The sequence below is a fragment of the Antechinus flavipes genome, chromosome 2 (assembly GCF_016432865.1).
Source record: "Antechinus flavipes isolate AdamAnt ecotype Samford, QLD, Australia chromosome 2, AdamAnt_v2, whole genome shotgun sequence".
NCBI lineage: Eukaryota > Metazoa > Chordata > Mammalia > Dasyuromorphia > Dasyuridae > Antechinus > Antechinus flavipes.
In genome coordinates this window covers 646,580,362-646,598,752 of record NC_067399.1, presented here as the reverse complement: position 1 = coordinate 646,598,752, position 18,391 = coordinate 646,580,362, and the positions used below count along the sequence as shown (strand labels likewise).

The 18,391-nt window shown below is 34.3% G+C and overlaps 3 protein-coding genes across 3 annotated transcripts; 1 reads left to right on the top strand and 2 right to left on the bottom strand.

The window, feature by feature from the left end:
• Positions 1–4,491: 4,491 nt before the first annotated feature.
• On the top strand, positions 4,492–5,421 carry LOC127546980 (olfactory receptor 13A1-like). The gene has a single exon (XM_051973849.1). It carries the CDS (start codon positions 4,492–4,494, stop codon positions 5,419–5,421), a length of 930 nt encoding a protein of 309 aa, XP_051829809.1.
• A 7,347-nt stretch (positions 5,422–12,768) lies between these two features.
• Positions 12,769–13,698, bottom strand: LOC127547185 (olfactory receptor 13A1-like). The gene has a single exon (XM_051973999.1). The coding sequence runs from the start codon at positions 13,696–13,698 to the stop codon at positions 12,769–12,771; it is 930 nt and encodes a 309-aa protein (XP_051829959.1).
• A 2,606-nt stretch (positions 13,699–16,304) lies between these two features.
• On the bottom strand, positions 16,305–17,234 carry LOC127546979 (olfactory receptor 13A1-like). Its single transcript, XM_051973848.1, has one exon. It carries the CDS (start codon positions 17,232–17,234, stop codon positions 16,305–16,307), a length of 930 nt encoding a protein of 309 aa, XP_051829808.1.
• Between the last annotated feature and the right edge of the window lie 1,157 nt (positions 17,235–18,391).

The window sequence follows — 18,391 nt, the reverse complement described above, 5'->3', positions numbered from 1 at the left end:
CTATTTTTTTTTAATTAATGATTGGCTAGAGGATAATTTGTATAGAAGATGTATCTACATTATGTTAAGACAGGTTAGTGAAATATGAATTCATAATGAGATATATTATGCAAGTAAAAAAATAGCTTCATCTTATGTAAATCAGTGTCATGTCAGACCCTGAGCACATAACCAAGAAAAAATGGGAAAAAATGAAAATCAATCAACCTGAGCCAAAATGGCATAAGAAAACCTTTGGTGGAGGTCAAGGAGATAAAACTGAATTTGTTTATCCATACACGCATAGACAAAGTGAATGTTGATAAACTATATTTTATTAAGTATTTCATTTTCCCCCAGCTAAATATAAAAACCATTTTTAAAACAATAGTTTTGATAAACTATCTTTTAAAGCCTCCTTTCTTCTATGCTGACTGATTACAAATTACTATATATTAACACTTATTTCTGCTATGTAGATTGATTAGAGACACAGAAAATTTCTGAAAGCTTTAGAAGCAGCTGTCCAGCTATGGTTAGATTAAAGGAAACTGAAAGACAGTGTTGGTCTTTTATGAGCAGGTATCAAAATAAGAATACCTGTGTAGAACACTAAGTGTAGAACAAACTAAGTGAAATATAAGTTGAAACTGCAGTTTATCTATATTTAAACTCTGAAAGGGAGAAAGAAAACAATATTTATGAAGAAATTAAGTGCTTAAATGTAAATGGAGATTATAATAGCAGTCAACAATTTATTGATTTGCCCATAGTTAAATAACTAATAAGTGTCTGATGCTAGCTTTGAATTTAGGCATTATTAGAGTCAAATTTAGTACTTTATCCATTATACTACTTAACTACTTAAATGATCTGTGTCAGACCTACTTTCCACCAGTTCTCAGTCTTCCACCCCCACTATCTTTATGCTGGATATCAATTTTGTTTCTGGCCTTTAATAGTTCAGAGAATTCCACTAATGGTCATCGCTGCTTGACTCAGATAAATGAATTTTACCATGGAACTTACTTAGTCTCATCTCATAGCTAGGATAGGGTTAGGGGCAACTTTCAGCAAAAGACATGACAGTGCTGTAAAATGTGAGAGAGAAAGAGAGATGGTGAAGGGGAAAAGGGCAAGAATTTTCCCATGGAAATTTCCATGGAACTAGTCTCATCTCATGGCTAAGGTAGGAGTAGGGGGAACTTTCAACAAAAGACAAAAAGGTGCTATAAAATGTGAAAAGTAAAAGAGCATGATTTCCCTGAAAGAAGATAATATGTTTGTGTAGATGAGTGTGTGTGTGTGTGTGTGTGTGCATTCATGTGCATGTGTGCGATAGAGAGACAGAGAGAGAAAATAATGGAAGGTAAGAGGGAAAAAGAGAGAGACACAGAGAGAGAGAGAGACATAGAGAGAAGTGGGGAGAGAGGGGTTGGGGTGAGAAGGAAAGGGGAAGGGGAAGGAAAGGAAGAGAGAATGAATTCCTTAAGAGGAGATCTTCCTAACCAAATGATTCTGGTTTTTGTTTGTTTGTTTATTTGTTTGTTTGCTCTCTCAATATATGTATATTTAATTATGAGTAATATACATGTATAATTGTATTCATATATGATGTACATTAAAAACATAAAGAAGAAATTAAATGAGTGAAATAAAGATGAAACAAATTTTTTTAAACAGTTTATTTTATGTTGAAAGAAAAAAGCTTTCATTGTAATAATAATTATTGTTTATATTCATATGATTGTTATGTAAAGTAATGAATTTAACAAATATTCTCAAAAGTAATGAAGCAAATGAATAAACATGCATTTCCATAATATAGTATAATAAAAAAAGATGATTGCACATGAAACTGCAAATCTCTCATGTACAATATTCTATTCCTTTTAAATATATAATAAAATTAAATATATAATAAGCTTTTTTCTTCCCTTCCCCCCAAATCTAGGATTTGACACAAATGTGTAGATACAAATAGTGATATAGATGTAAAATCATTTAATACCTATTTGTATTCATTAGTTCTTCTCTGGAAATGAATAGTATTTCTTTATCTCTTCATATTTTCTTTTTAGTTAATTTGGATCTTTATAATAGTCACAATAACAATCACTCATTGTTCTTAAAACAATATTACTGTTACTGTATAAATGATTCTCTTGATTCTGGTCATTTTGCTTTTCATTATTTTCTGCAGGGCTATACATGTTTTTAAAATACTATTAAGCTCATTATTCCTTATAGCACAGTAGTAATCTATCATGAGCACATATCATAATTTGTTCAGCCATTCTCTAATTGATAGGCATCTCCACAAATTCTAGGTCTTTGCTACCACAAAGAGAACTGCTAAAAAATATTTTAGACCATATAGGTTCTTCACCTTTTCCCTTAATCATCTTTGGAAATAGACCTAGTAGTAGTATTATTGGGTCAAAGGGTGTAGACAGTATTTTTAAATGTAATTCTTTTTAATACACATTGCTTTATAAATTATGTTGGGAGAGAAAAATCAAAGCAAAATCAGAGAAAAAAACACAAAAGAGAAAAAAAATAGAAAAAAGAAGTGAACATAGCCTGTCTTGATTTACATGCAATATCCATAATTCTTTTTTTGGATGCAGATGGCATTTTCTATGCAAAGTCTATTGGGATTGCTTTGGATCGCTGAATCACCGAGAAGAACCTAGTCATTGATCATCACACATTCTTGCTGTTATTGTGTACGGTGTATTCCTGATTCTACTTGTTTCATTCAGTATCAGTTTGTATAAATTTTCCCAGGCCTTTTAAAAATCAGTTTGTTCATCAATTTTATAGAATGATATCCCATTTTCTTCATATCACCACAACTTATTCAGCCATTCCCCAAGTGATAGGCATCTACTTGTTTTCCAATTCTTTGCTATCACAAAAAGAATTGCTACAATTATTTTTTGCACATGGTGATCATTTTCCCTTCTTTATGGTTTCCTTGGGTTACAGATCCAGGAGTAACACTGCCCAATCAAAGGGTATGCACAGTTTTTACCCCTTTAAGCATACTTCTACATTGCTGTCCAGAATGGTTGAATCATTTCACAATTTTACCAATAATGCATTAGTGTTGTAATTTTCTCATATAGTCACCAAAATTTATCATTATCTTTTCCTAATGTCATTATTTTTATCATTTATCTTTTCATCTTGGCAATCTGAGATGTGTAGGATGATACCTCAAAATTGTTTTAATTGGCATCCATCTATTGGTTAGATTTAGAGCTTTTTTCATATTACAATAGATGGCTTTAATTTCATTATGTGAAAATTGTTTGTTCCTAGCCTTTGAGCATTATCAATTGGGGAGTAACTTGTATTCTTATAAATTCAACACAATTCTTTATATATTTTAGAAATGAGACTTTTATCAGGAATATTGGCTATAAAGATTTTTCCCAGCTTTGTACTTCCCTTTTAATCTTGTTTTTGCTGGGTTTGTTTCTGCAAAAGCTTTTTTTTAATTTAATGTAATCAGAGTTGTCCATTTTGCCTTTCATAATATTCTCTAGTTCTTTGATCATAAATTCCTCCCTTCTCCAAAGCTCTGACAGGTAAATTATTCCTTGCTTTCCTAATTTGTTTATAGTAGCATCCTTTATACCAAATCAAGTATCCATTTTGACCTTTTTCTGGTATGGTGTGTGAAATGTAGGTCTGTGCTGAATTTCTGATATATTATTTTCCAGTTTTCCCAGAAATGTTTGTCAAATAGTGAACTCTTATTTAGAAGTTGGATTTTGGGAGTTTCTTAAAATGAGATTTCTATAAGTATTGATTATTGTGTCATGTGTATCTAATCTATTCAACTATTCTATCACACTATTTCTTAGCCAGTACAACTAGTTTTGATTACTGTTGCCTTATAATATAGTTTTAGGTTTGGTACAGCAAAGCCACCATCTTTGCTTTTTATTGTTGTTGTTAATTCCCTTGATGTTCTTGATCTTTTGTTCTTCCAGGTGAATTTTTTAAATCATTTTTCTAGTTCTATGAAATATATTTTGGCAGTTGGATTGTTATGTCAGTGAACAAGTTGACCAATTTAGGCAGAAATGTCATTTTTATTGTATTACATTAGCATAATCATGAGCAACTGATATTTTCCCATTGTTTAGATCTGACTTTATTTATGTAAGACGTGTTTTGTAATTATGTGCATATAGTTCTTGGGTTTATCTTGGCAGGTAGACCCCCAAATATTTTATTTTGTCTACAGTTATTTTATTTCATTCTTTTTTTTTTTTAAATGGAATTTTTCTCTATCTCTTGGTGATGGGCTTTGTCAGCTGTTTCTCTGTTTTTGGTTTTTACTGGATTACATTTGAATAACTGTCAAACTAAATTTGGAATACCGATGCATTTTTAATTTGTCTAAATTTAATTCATACCTTTGTTTTCTTCTCTTTAGTGAGAAAAATTGAATTTTGGACACATGCATAGACAGCAGAAAATTAGAAACCTACTCATATGGCTTCACAAAATCAGTCATCCGTGGCTGAGTTCATCTTACAAAGTTTCTCTGATAATCCTCGCATTCAAATTTTGATTTTCATTCTCTTCTTAGGACTTTTTATAGTGGCATTCACAGGTAACTCACTCATTATTCTTGTGATTACTCTAAATCCAGGCCTCCATACTCCCATGTATTTTTTCCTTGTAAATTTGGCCTTGTTGGATGTTCTCTCCACCTCCACTGTGGTGCCTAAATTGCTACAGAACCTAATGACTAAGAACACCATCTCCTATGGTGGTTGTATAGCTCAGATATATTTCCTAACTTGGTGTCTGGGGGCTGAACTCTTGCTTTTCACAGCCATGGGGTATGATAGATATGCAGCCATCTGCCAGCCCCTCCATTACAGCACTATTATGAGCAAGACAACTTGCTACCTCTTAGCATCTGCAGTATGGGCTTTCAGTGGGATCAATATAACAATAAATATTGTTATGACTGCTCGCTTATCTTTCTGTGGACCCAACGTCATTGATCATTTCTTTTGCGAGATTCCTCCATTATTACCTCTCTCCTGTTCCTCAACCTATGGTAACAATGTAATGGTAGTTGTGGCAGATATGTTCTTTGCTATTATCAATTTTCTGCTTATCCTGCTGTCCTATGGCTTAATTATCTCCAGCATCTTGAAGATCCGGACCAAAGAAGGAAAGAAGAGAGCATTTTCCACGTGTTCCTCCCATCTTATTGTGGCCACTATGTATTATTGTACCATAATTTATATCTATATTCTTCCTGGTTTAGGTCAGTCTCTGCAGGAGGGCAAAGTAGCTTCAGTGTTTTATACCATAGTAACCCCAGCTTTGAACCCTCTCATCTATTCCCTGAGAAACAAGGATGTGAAAATAGCACTTGGAAAATTATGTCCATGCCTTATGAAATAGGCAAACTGATGTACCTTAGAAAATGAAATTTAGAAAATCTTTGAAACAAAATTGTACATAGATCCACAGCCTGGATAACTTTAAACATCATTTCTCTTGGTAAGCAATGCTCCTGAACTCAGGACAAGTTCATAGATGAACCAGGTAACTTCCTGCTTACATCGTTTTTGTTGAAGACTTTTAATGAAGTCAGAATGTCTCCAAATAATAGCAGAGAATGTTTCAAAGTGTCATACCATGTCAGATTCATAATTTAAGCCAATTAGAATTTTGTTGACAAAATATATTCAAAGAGATTATCTATTTGAAGGTATGGTTGTCTATTCACTTTAATGTCAAATAATTATGTGAGACTTCTTGGAGTTCTTTATTATGAACTTGATAGATTTCAAGTGCAATGGAAAAGATGTCAGGTCATTTACTCCATAAGAGGACTTTATTTGATTTAACTGAGAAGTAAATAAAATAAACACTTATTTTTTCCTCATCCAAAGGAAAGGGCTTTAACTAAAACTCATTTTACTAGAGAACTTTGGTGACTATGGCAGTGGAAAAGGTACAAAAATAGTTCTTCAACTTGATTTCATCTTAGATTAAGGAAGATAAAGAATTCAACTCTTGAGACTTCAGCAACAAAAACAAATGAAGAAACAAGGTGGGGGAGACTTTTATTCTCCTAGGGAATGATCAAAGTACTAGCCCAACAAGGAAAATAATGACAAAAACCCCTATAACCAAAACATCAAAGACAAAAATAAATCCATAAGAATAATTGAAATTCTTTTTAAATGCAAAGCAATTTTAAATTATGAAGCAAATGAAAGCTATGAAAGGAAAAGGGATAAGCATTTTATGGTGATTGCTATGTGCTGGGCACTTTTTACAAATATCTCATTTGATTCTTTTGACAACGTTAAATAAATAAATAAAGCTGTATGATTATCCACATTTTGCAGTTGAAAAAACAGTGAAAAACAGAATTTAAGTGATTTGTCTTGGATTATAGAGTTAATAATTGTTTGAGGCCAAATTATAATTCAAGGATTCCTGCTTTCAAACCTACTGCTCTATCCATTACTCCACTAGCTATTTTTAAGAAGAGGAAGAGAAAATTTGAAACAAATCTCAATAATTTAGCAGAAGAGGTATAAAATTATACTCTAGTAAAAACTCACTAAAAATAAAAAATTCTATCAATGCTTCTAAGTGTCAACATGAATTCTTGAAATAAAAAAAGAATGAAGTTGAAGAAATTATAGGATATTTCATATAAAAATATATCAAGGTGAGATAGGATAATGTTTAGTTTGTGCAACAATCCCTAAGAATTAGTTGATTGATAATAACCCCCATTACTACCCCAGGATTTGTAGTTTTCACAAATAAAAATTAGTAGAGTTGAACTATCAATTTTTTGTGGGGATATGGATTTTTTTTTCATTGACAGTGTGAGCTTTGGGATTCTCAAAAATGTGGACCTTACAGTTCCAAAGGTCTTGTGATGAAGAAAGCCTTCTGCACCCAGAGAGAAGACTATGGGGATTGAATGTGGACTACAGCATAAGATTTTCACTTTTTGTTGTTCTTTGCTTGCATTTTGTTTTCTTTCACATTTTTTCCTTTTTGATCTGATTTTCTTTCTGCAGCATAAATGTGGAAATATGTATAGAAGAATTGAGCATGTTTAGCATATATTGGATACTTAGTGTCTAAGGGAGGAGGTAGAAGGAAGGGAGGAAACAAACAAACAAAAAAACATTGGAGCACATGGTTTTGCAAGGGTGAATGTTGAAAACTATCTATGCATGTGTTTGAAAATAAAAATAAAATAAATAAAGTTAAAATGTGGGTCTTTTAAAAATAAATTCACCTTATGCTTTCTAAGTGAAGTTACAATAGAATAATCTAAAATCCATAACCAAAAAAATAGAACTTAGACATAATTTTTCAAGAAGCCATTAAAGAAATTATCTCATCATAAGAATAAAAGGGAAAGCTAAAAATAGAGATAATCCATTGATGATTTCCTCAAAGGAATCCTAAAATAAAAAATCATAGATATGTTATTGTCAGTATACAGAGTTTGCAGGAAAAGAAGGGAAAAAATAGAAGTAACTTGAAAGAAAGAATTAATTATTGAAGATCCACAAACAAGACTGAACAATATTTAGCAGCAATCACTTCAAAGAAATGGAGAATGTGGAATAAAATATTATATAAGACAAAATACACAAAGATATATAGCCAAGACTATCTTATGTAAAAGTGAACATTATCCTATGAGTAACAAAGGGCTTTGAAATAATCTTTACAAAAATAGAGCTGAAATATACATATGGAACTGTTTATATTCTTTTTTTATTTTTTATTTTTAATAAAAATTTTAAAAAAAACAGAAAAAAGAAGTAAACATAGCATATGTTGATTTACATTAAGTCTCCTTAGTTCTTTTTCTGAATGCAGATGGCATTTCCTGTCCAAAGTCTATCAGATTGCTTCAGCTCACTAAACCACTGAGAAGAACCAAGTCTTTCATAGTTGATCATCAAACATTTTTTTCTATTATTGTATTCAATGTATTCCTGTTCCTATTTGTTTCACTCAGTTTCAGTTCATGTACACCTTTCCAAGCTTTCTAAAATCAGTTTGTTCATTATTTTAATAAAATAATAATCTTCCATTGTCTCCATATTGCACAATTTGTTCAACCATTCCCTAATTCATGGACACCTACTCATTTTCCAATTTTTTTTCTATCACAAAAAGAGTTGCTATAAACATTTTTTTGCACATGTGGGTTCTTTTCTATCCTTTATGATTTCCTTAGAATAAAGACTCAGTAATGGCACTTCTGGGTCAAAGGTTATGCACAATTTTATAGACCTTTAGGCATAGTTCCAGATTGTTCTGCAGAAAGGTTGGACCATTTCACACCTCTACCAAGAATGCATTAGGGTCCTAATTTTCCCACATCCACTGCAACATTAACCATTATCTTTTTTTGTCATCTTAGCCAATCTGAGACATGTGAGGTGGTACCTCAGCATTGTTTTAATTTCCATTTTTCTAATCAATAGTGATTTAGATCATTTTTTCATATGACTATAGAGAGCTTTAATTTAATAATTTAAAAACTTTGTTCCTAGCCTTTGACTATTTGTTAATTGGAGAATGACTTGTATTCTTATAAATTTGACACAATTCTTTATATTTTTTAAAAATCAATCTTTTTTTCAGAAATACTGGTTGTAAAGATTTTCCCCCAGCTTTGTATTTCCCTTCTAATCTTATTTCTGTTGGTTTTGTTAGTCAAAACTTTTTTTAATTTAATGTAAGCAAAGTTTTCTGTTTTGCTTTTCATAATGTTCCTTTTTGTTCATTAACTCTTCCCTTCTCCAAAGATCTGATAGGTAAATTATCCCTTGCTCTCCTAATTTGTTTATAATATCATCTTTTATGCCCAAATCATGTACCCATTTTGACCTTATTTTGGTATGGAGTGTGAGATGTATATCTATGCCGAGTTTCTGACATTATTTTCCAGTTTTCTCAGCAATTTTTGTCAAATAGTGAATTCTTATTCCAAAAGCTGAAATTCTGTCAATTATTTCTCCTGTATAGTCCATACATTATGCTTTGAAGATTCTTATTTCTCTCTTGCAACATTCAGGAACATCCTGCTGTATTTCATACACTCTTGGGAATCCATTTTGCTGCTTCATCATGTGTAGCTTCATTTTTCTTTGTCTTGTGTTATATTTACTCAGAAAGTTCTCCGTTTGTTTGGATGCCATCTTCCCTTCAGTTATTAACAGATAACCTATTGATTTATCTTAACTTTTTTAAAATTAATTTTCTTTGGAGATCTTTGGTAGCTGCAGTCTTTTTCCTTTTATTCCCCTATCATTCAATCTCTGATGGCAGTTGCCTTGAAGGTTGGAACTCCAAGGTGTCTCCACCTGTCCCAATACCTGTACTTTTCACTAGCCTCAGTTCCGAAAGCATGTGACTTCAGAAGGTACAGAACCAATCCCAACTAGATCTTGGTCAACTTTCCTTTGGCCAGGTGTAGCACTCCACACCCTGGCAATCTGCTTCAATTCTCTCTGATCTTAAATTCAGTGACTGAGATGCCCCAGGCAGACCAAACTTCTGATCTCCTATACCTCCACCTGCTCTTTGGTTTTTAATGACCAGTCTCTCACAATGCTATTTTGCCACAGGATGTCTAATTTGAAGTTGGTCTTAGTGCCACTTGAGATAGGCCAATTTCACCCCTGAGAGAGGGCGGCAGTAACTGAGCTCCTACAAGAGCTAGCTCTCACCTCCGGCTGCTGTAAGGCTTCAGCAGTTATTTTTTATTTGACCCCTTCTCAGCATAGTGGACCATCATACATAGAGTTGAATCCAGGATTTGGAGTTGGAAGAGATCCTAGAGACTGACTAATACAAGCATAGCATAGATGAAGACGTGGAAACTCAGAGGAAGTTTCATAACCAAGTCCTGTGGTTCATGCGGCAAAGAAGGAATTACTCCTTGCTCTTAGATCTTAGAGACAATATTTTAATGATGACTTTCTGTCACTTTCCAGAAAAGATAAGGTGACTTACAAGTCAGTAGAGGAATAAAGATTTCAAATATCCATTTGGAGAGCTTCATCTCAGCCTAGAAATGCCAGCAAAGCAAGCTGAAAAGGGATGTGCAATATATTTCACAAAGTAGGAATTTGAGAAGCTATTTTTATGACTTCAATTGGGTTCATTTTAAGCAATTATCTAAATAAAAGAAGTGGGATCATAAATGAATACATTATTTGTTGAATGAGAATCCAGACATCATGTGAATCAGGAAGGGGACTGTCCAGGTATCAATTCTTAGTAAATTTGAAAGTTGATTCCTTGTTTTTGGAGATGGCACCCCATAGAGTTTGGGAGCTACTAATTGCTGTGATTAAGTGTACTAGGGTTCTCTCCTTCCCTTTCTCTCTGTCTGTTTCTCTGTCTCTGTTATGATCTCTTGTTAATTTAAACACAATTTTATGAAAAGTAGGATATAACTGCTACAGATATGGAATGAGGGATATACTTTCTTATAAGATCATTGTATGGTTAATTTTACTTATTTTAATTCTGCTGCAAAGCAAGCTTTCCTGGAGTGGATATAATCTGTAAATATTTGGAATTGAAAAATGAAGACTGTCAATTAAAATTCAAGAAAATCTTTACAAATAACAAAATTGTAAAATTTTGTATTTTTTTTTACAAAATTAAGAGAATGATATACAGGCAAATAAAAACAATATTATTGCATTTTTAAAAAAGTAAATACTTTAAAAATCCTGAACCATAAAGAAAATTAAAATAAATAACAAATTCAATGACGTTTTAGGATTAAACTCCATTGATCATCTGCTATTTTGAAGTTTTAAACTCCAATGAAATAGATCCTTCTCCCAGAATAAGTTCATCACTAATAATGTTATCATCATGCATCTAAGTAATGCCATGATTGAAACACCTCTCTCAGATTCCTCTCCCCTTTAATTAAAGAACTAGAAAGCAGAGTACCAAACTCCTCCCATTACCTCTCTTTATAGAGGGCAGAAACTGGATTTTTAAGCACGCTCCACTTTGCACTTGCTTCTCTGCCTGGTGTTGAACTCCACAGAAAATATATGTCACTATTCTGATGAGCTATCAATGTTCCTTCCACTCTGTTTCTTCCTATTTTTGTGTGTTGTCTCTTCCCATTAGTTGTAAGCTCCTCTAGGGCAGGGACTGTCTTTTAAAAAATTACATCCCCAGTGTTTAGGACAGTACCTTGTACATAGTAGCTGTGTGTGTGTGTGTGTGTGTGTGTGTGTGTGTGTGTGTGTGTAAAACCAATCAATTCCAGCAGAATAAGATAGAAGATGAAAGTCCCTTAAAATAATTAGAAAAAGTAAAATACACGTGAATTTATTTGCTGAGAACCAAACTGGAAATCCCCCTGTAGCTCTACCTATATGAACTTATAAATAAAACTAAAAATATTCTTTATAGAAATAAATTTGGGAAATATTAATTGTTCAAGTGTTCACTAAATCAACATAATAAAATGGCAGTGTTACTCAAATCAATTTATCCATTATGTGTCATTCTTCCATGCCAATTGAATTACTAAAGGATTACTTTATAAAGCAAGAAAAAAATAATAATTAAACATCCCTCCTATAGGAGGAAAAACTAGCATAGCGTTTTAAAGCATTTTCACTTATTTTAAAGTAGACAGCCTGGTATAGCAAAAATATTTTTCTGACTATGGGGACAGAAATCTCATACCAGATTCCAAATTTTACCACTCAATTATTTTAATGAATGTTACTGAACAACTTTATACCTCCATTTTTTCATTGGAAAACTGGGATTGAGTACTTTTTTTTTGGCAAGGATGTTTTCCTTCAAAAGAGGGAATGCATGTCAGAATATTTTCTCTAATTTAAACTTCTGAAAACTCTGTGACATAAGCAGAATAAATACTTTTCTTTCTTCACAGAATATAAAATTTTGAGTTTGAGAAAGGTGACTTGCCTAGGATCACATAGGGAATAGGTGGTCAACATTTTTGTTTTAAAGTTGTCTTGCAGATAAAAGAAAAACAAAATAAACTCTATGTTCAACAAAGACACCCTAACACACACACACACACACGTGCGTGCACAGAAAAGAGAGAGAAAAAGAGAGAGAGAAAGAAAGAGAGTTTGCCCCAGTAAAAACAGCTAGATATACAGACAAGTTCAGTGACAGCCATGGGGAACTACATTTTTTTTTACTTTTTAAAAAAATCACTTGTGCTTAGCACAATTCCACACAGAGAGTATGTGCTTAATAAATTTGTTGACTGATCAATGGTATAGCCTGCCAGAATAGCAGTTGTGTATCCTATCTCCTCCTTCCACCCCACAAGGGGGAACTTTTCATCAGTCCTTAAAGCTTCTATTAGAATTCACTACATAAAGATTATTCCATTAGGAAATTTCTTGTTCCCATATATCTCCAAGTGATTCTTCATAAAGACTCCAAAATTTTACTATGTTACATAACATAATGTTGCACAAATATTACATAAATATATGGAGGAAAAATCATAAAGTAAGTCACTATAGAAATCAAAATTCCAAATTGAAAGAAGCATTAATAATTGATTAATAGTCTATTAGAAAATATAGCAGCATTATGAACATCCAAAACATGTGCTGGAAGACTGATAATTCTTGACCTCTGTCCAAATTCTAAAACAAAGTCAAGTTAATTACAAGAACCTTTGGAGTTCTCCTCAATCACAGGAATAGAAGTTTGGAAGAGTCATCATCTGCTGAAGAAAGAGAATAATTTCTTGAGACCCACTTTGACTTCTTTGTTCCTCAAGGTGTAAATGAGAGGGTTGAGGGTGGGAGCCATTGAAGTATATATCACAGACACAAATTTATCTTTATCCAATGAGTAGCTGGAAGATGGTCGGATATAGGTGTAAATTACAGTGCTATAATACATACTAACCACAATGAGGTGGGAAGAACAGGTAGAGAAGGCTCTCTTTTTTCCCTCAGTGGTACGGATTTTCAGGATGCTGGAGATAATGCAGGCATAGGAGAGCATCGTGATCAGGAAATTTCCCAGAGCTAGGAATACATCTGCTATGAAGGCCATAATTTCATTAAGGTACGTAGGGCTACAGGAGAGCTTCAGTAAAGGAGGTATCTCACAGAAAAAGTGGTTAATTATATTAGAATGGCAAAAAGACAGTTTTATCATTAGGCCAGTGTGGACACTAGTGTTGATGATGCTGATTATCCAAACACTAATGGCTAACAGCATACAAACCTTTTTACTCATCATGGTGCTGTAGTGAAGTGGGTGGCAGATGGCCACATATCGATCATAAGCCATAGCTGTAAAGAGAAGCAACTCAGCCCCTAAAGACCAAGTGAAAAAGAATAACTGGGCCATGCATCCTTCATAGGAAATAGTCTTCCCACCCATCAGGTTCTCTAGTAATTTCGGAAGAATTGTGGAAGTGCAGAGGACATCGACCATGGCTAAATTAATCAGGAAGAAGTACATTGGTGTGTGCAATGCCATATTAAAACTTATTGTAATAAAGATGAGGATGTTTCCTGAAAGGGCCACTGTGTAGAGGGAGAGGAAAAAGACAAAGAACGAGGACTGGAGATGAGGAATATCTGAAAATGCTTTTATAAGGAATTCAGTGACTAATGTCTGATTCATTGATGCCATTGGGTCAGGTTAATTCTTGATTAAGATCAAGAGTATGATCAAGAAGGTCCCAGAAATTTCATTTTACTTCATTTGCTTCATTATGATCTAGTTTCAGATGCAGAAAATATGTATATATTAATGTTGAATGTTCATTCCATATCCTTAAAAACACAATTATAGGAATACTGTGGCACTTGACAATTCTGGTGCTTCAAAGCAAGATCTTTTCATAGACCAGAAACACCAACTTATTATACTAGGCAGAGAATCAAGAGGCTACATAGAGATTTGAAATATTCTACTTATCTTCCTTTATCAGTGCAATGTTATCCATTTTATTGATCTTGGACCAATTCCTTCATTGTTAAAAAATTCCTACATCTCTTACTCTTCAAATCCTTAGGGTACTGCATAGTATAATCTCATTCCCACTGGACAGAAATAACCTTTTCCCTCAAGTCCTATTTTAGCTCTATCATCCCTATTCACCTAAACTCTGTCTGATGAAACATCCAATTTCTGCTCCATATTTGCCCACACCATCTGTTGGAATATATGAGGGAGCTGTTGGAATATAAGGGAGCCACCTGACAATGGCTGCTGGAGACCCAACCCAGACCAACAGAATGGATCTCCTCTTGTGAGAGGATAATATAAGGAGACTGAGGCAGTTGCCATTCTCTGACCTCTCTGAGAGGCTGTTGAGTTGTCTAACCTCTCTCCTCTTCCCTCTGCCTCCAATTTATCTCATTCCCAGTCTGCAACACCCGTGTTAGCAAAGGCTGCCTTGCAACTCCTTCAGATGCTATGATCCTCAGCTGTGAAAGCTCTCAGAGAATTGACCTGTCCATTAACAACCATCCATTATATCCTCTGAAACACCCACACTATAAACTACAAGCTGCTTCATTGTAGACTGCTTAGTCTCCTTCCACCTTCTGAGTGTCACTGAATTCTAGCTTTATGAAATGATATTGCATCCTTATCTATATTTCCAGTACTTATTACATGCTTTCCTATAACCATTCATTATTTCTAGAGAGAGAAATGGAACTCTTTACTTCCCATTCTCACTTCTAGACTCCCTGTAGACTCCCTGTATTGCCATCACTTATTAAATTCACCTCCTTTGAATTTTCCTCTACTTTTCCATTCAATTCAGATATTGATAGCTATTATCTACCAAGTAAAAAATATTCTTCTCCCTTCAATGTATCCATGCTTAGTTTATAGTTTTCCACTGTATTCTAATTCCTCTTCTCAAATTATGGGTTTAGTCATTTTTCTGTTGTATCTAACTTTTTGTGAGCCCCAGTGAGGTAATATTTTGTAGAAATACTGGAGTGACTTGTCATTTCCTTCCCTTATTTGACAGAGAAGGAAATTGAGGCAAACAGCATTTAAGTGATTCCTAGGATCATGGAGCTAGTAAGTGTCTGAGAGTGGATTTGAACTAAGGAAGATGAGCTTCCTGATTCCAGGAGTAGTACTCCATTCACTGAGCCATTTAGCTGCTGATTTCTTCTCAAATTAGGGGAATTCCATTTACATGCTGAAGTTACCTAATATATTCTGACTCACCACTTCATCAATATACTCAAAATCCATGACCTGTACTTAACATCCTCCATTATACCTTAGCTATATACAAAGATAGACACACTTGTCATCACCCATGAATTTCCTGCTTCCATTATGATGAACTCCAAAATTTCTTTTTCATGACTGTATCTTATTGGTATGTCTTTGGCTAGTCCTGTTTTTTGAGGCAATTGTGATTAAATATCTTGTCCAATATTGCACAACTAGCAAGTATAAAATTTTGAGTTTGAGAAAGGTGACTTGCCTAGGATCACATAGGGAATAGGTGGTCAACATTTTTGTTTTAAAGTTGTCTTGCAGATAAAAGAAAAACAAAATAAACTCTATGTTCAACAAAGACACCCTAACACACACACACACACACGTGCGTGCACAGAAAAGAGAGAGAAAAAGAGAGAGAGAAAGAAAGAGAGTTTGCCCCAGTAAAAACAGCTAGATATACAGACAAGTTCAGTGACAGCCATGGGGAACTACATTTTTTTTTACTTTTTAAAAAAATCACTTGTGCTTAGCACAATTCCACACAGAGAGTATGTGCTTAATAAATTTGTTGACTGATCAATGGTATAGCCTGCCAGAATAGCAGTTGTGTATCCTATCTCCTCCTTCCACCCCCACAAGGGGGAACTTTTCATCAGTCCTTAAAGCTTCTATTAGAATTCACTACATAAAGATTATTCCATTAGGAAATTTCTTGTTCCCATATATCTCCAAGTGATTCTTCATAAAGACTCCAAAATTTTACTATGTTACATAACATAATGTTGCACAAATATTACATAAATATATGGAGGAAAAATCATAAAGTAAGTCACTATAGAAATCAAAATTCCAAATTGAAAGAAGCATTAATAATTGATTAATAGTCTATTAGAAAATATAGCAGCATTATGAACATCCAAAACATGTGCTGGAAGACTGATAATTCTTGACCTCTGTCCAAATTCTAAAACAAAGTCAAGTTAATTACAAGAACCTTTGGAATTCTCCTCAATCACAGGAATAGAAGTTTGGAAGAGTCATCATCTGCTGAAGAAAGAGAATAATTTCTTGAGACCCACTTTGACTTCTTTGTTCCTCAAGGTGTAAATGAGAGGGTTGAGGGTGGGAGCCATTGAAGTGTATATCACAGACACAAATTTATCTTTATCCAATGAGTAGCTGGAAGATGGTCGGATATAGGTGTAAATTACAGTGCTATAATACATACTAACCACAATGAGGTGGGAAGAACAGGTAGAGAAGGCTCTCTTTTTTCCCTCAGTGGTACGGATTTTCAGGATGCTGGAGATAATGCAGGCATAGGAGAGCATCGTGATCAGGAAATTTCCCAGAGCTAGGAATACATCTGCTATGAAGGCCATAATTTCATTAAGGTTCGTAGGGCTACAGGAGAGCTTCAGTAAAGGAGGTATCTCACAGAAAAAGTGGTTAATTACATTAGAATGGCAAAAAGACAGTTTTATCATTAGGCCAGTGTGGACACTAGTGTTGATGATGCTGATTATCCAAACACTAATGGCTAACAGCATACAAACCTTTTTACTCATCATGGTGCTGTAGTGAAGTGGGTGGCAGATGGCCACATATCGATCATAAGCCATAGCTGTAAAGAGAAGCAACTCAGCCCCTAAAGACCAAGTGAAAAAGAATAACTGGGCCATGCATCCTTCATAGGAAATAGTCTTCCCACCCATCAGGTTCTCTAGTAATTTCGGAAGAATTGTGGAAGTGCAGAGGACATCGACCATGGCTAAATTAATCAGGAAGAAGTACATTGGTGTGTGCAATGCCATATTAAAACTTATTGTAATAAAGATGAGGATGTTTCCTGAAAGGGCCACTGTGTAGAGGGAGAGGAAAAAGACAAAGAACGAGGACTGGAGATGAGGAATTTCTGAAAATGCTTTTATAAGGAATTCAGTGACTAATGTCTGATTCATTGATGCCATTGGGTCAGGTTAATTCTTGATTAAGATCAAGAGTATGATCAAGAAGGTCCCAGCAATTTCATTTTACTTCATTTGCTTCATTATGATCTAGTTTCAGATGCAGAAAATATGTATATATTAATGTTGAATGTTCATTCCATATCCTTAAAAACACAATTATAGGAATACTGTGGCACTTGACAATTCTGGTGCTTCAAAGCAAGATCTTTTCGTAGACCAGAAACACCAACTTATTATACTAGGCAGAGAATCAAGAGGCTACATAGAGATTTGAAATATTCTACTTATCTTCCTTTATCAGTGCAATGTTATCCATTTTATTGATCTTGGACCAATTCCTTCATTGTTAAAAAATTCCTACATCTCTTACTCTTCAAATCCTTAGGGTACTGCATAGTATAATCTCATTCCCACTGGACAGAAATAACCTTTTCCCTCAAGTCCTATTTTAGCTCTATCATCCCTATTCACCTAAACTCTGTCTGATGAAACATCCAATTTCTGCTCCATATTTGCCCACACCATCTGTTGGAATATATGAGGGAGCTGTTGGAATATAAGGGAGCCACCTGACAATGGCTGCTGGAGACCCAACCCAGACCAACAGAATGGATCTCCTCTTGTGAGAGGATAATATAAGGAGACTGAGGCAGTTGCCATTCTCTGACCTCTCTGAGAGGCTGTTGAGTTGTCTAACCTCTCTCCTCTTCCCTCTGCCTCCAATTTATCTCATTCCCAGTCTGCAACACCCGTGTTAGCAAAGGCTGCCTTGCAACTCCTTCAGATGCTATGATCCTCAGCTGTGAAAGCTCTCAGAGAATTGACCTGTCCATTAACAACCATCCATTATATCCTCTGAAACACCCACACTATAAACTACAAGCTGCTTCATTGTAGACTGCTTAGTCTCCTTCCACCTTCTGAGTGTCACTGAATTCTAGCTTTATGAAATGATATTGCATCCTTATCTATATTTCCAGTACTTATTACATGCTTTCCTATAACCATTCATTATTTCTAGAGAGAGAAATGGAACTCTTTACTTCCCATTCTCACTTCTAGACTCCCTGTAGACTCCCTGTATTGCCATCACTTATTAAATTCACCTCCTTTGAATTTTCCTCTACTTTTCCATTCAATTCAGATATTGATAGCTA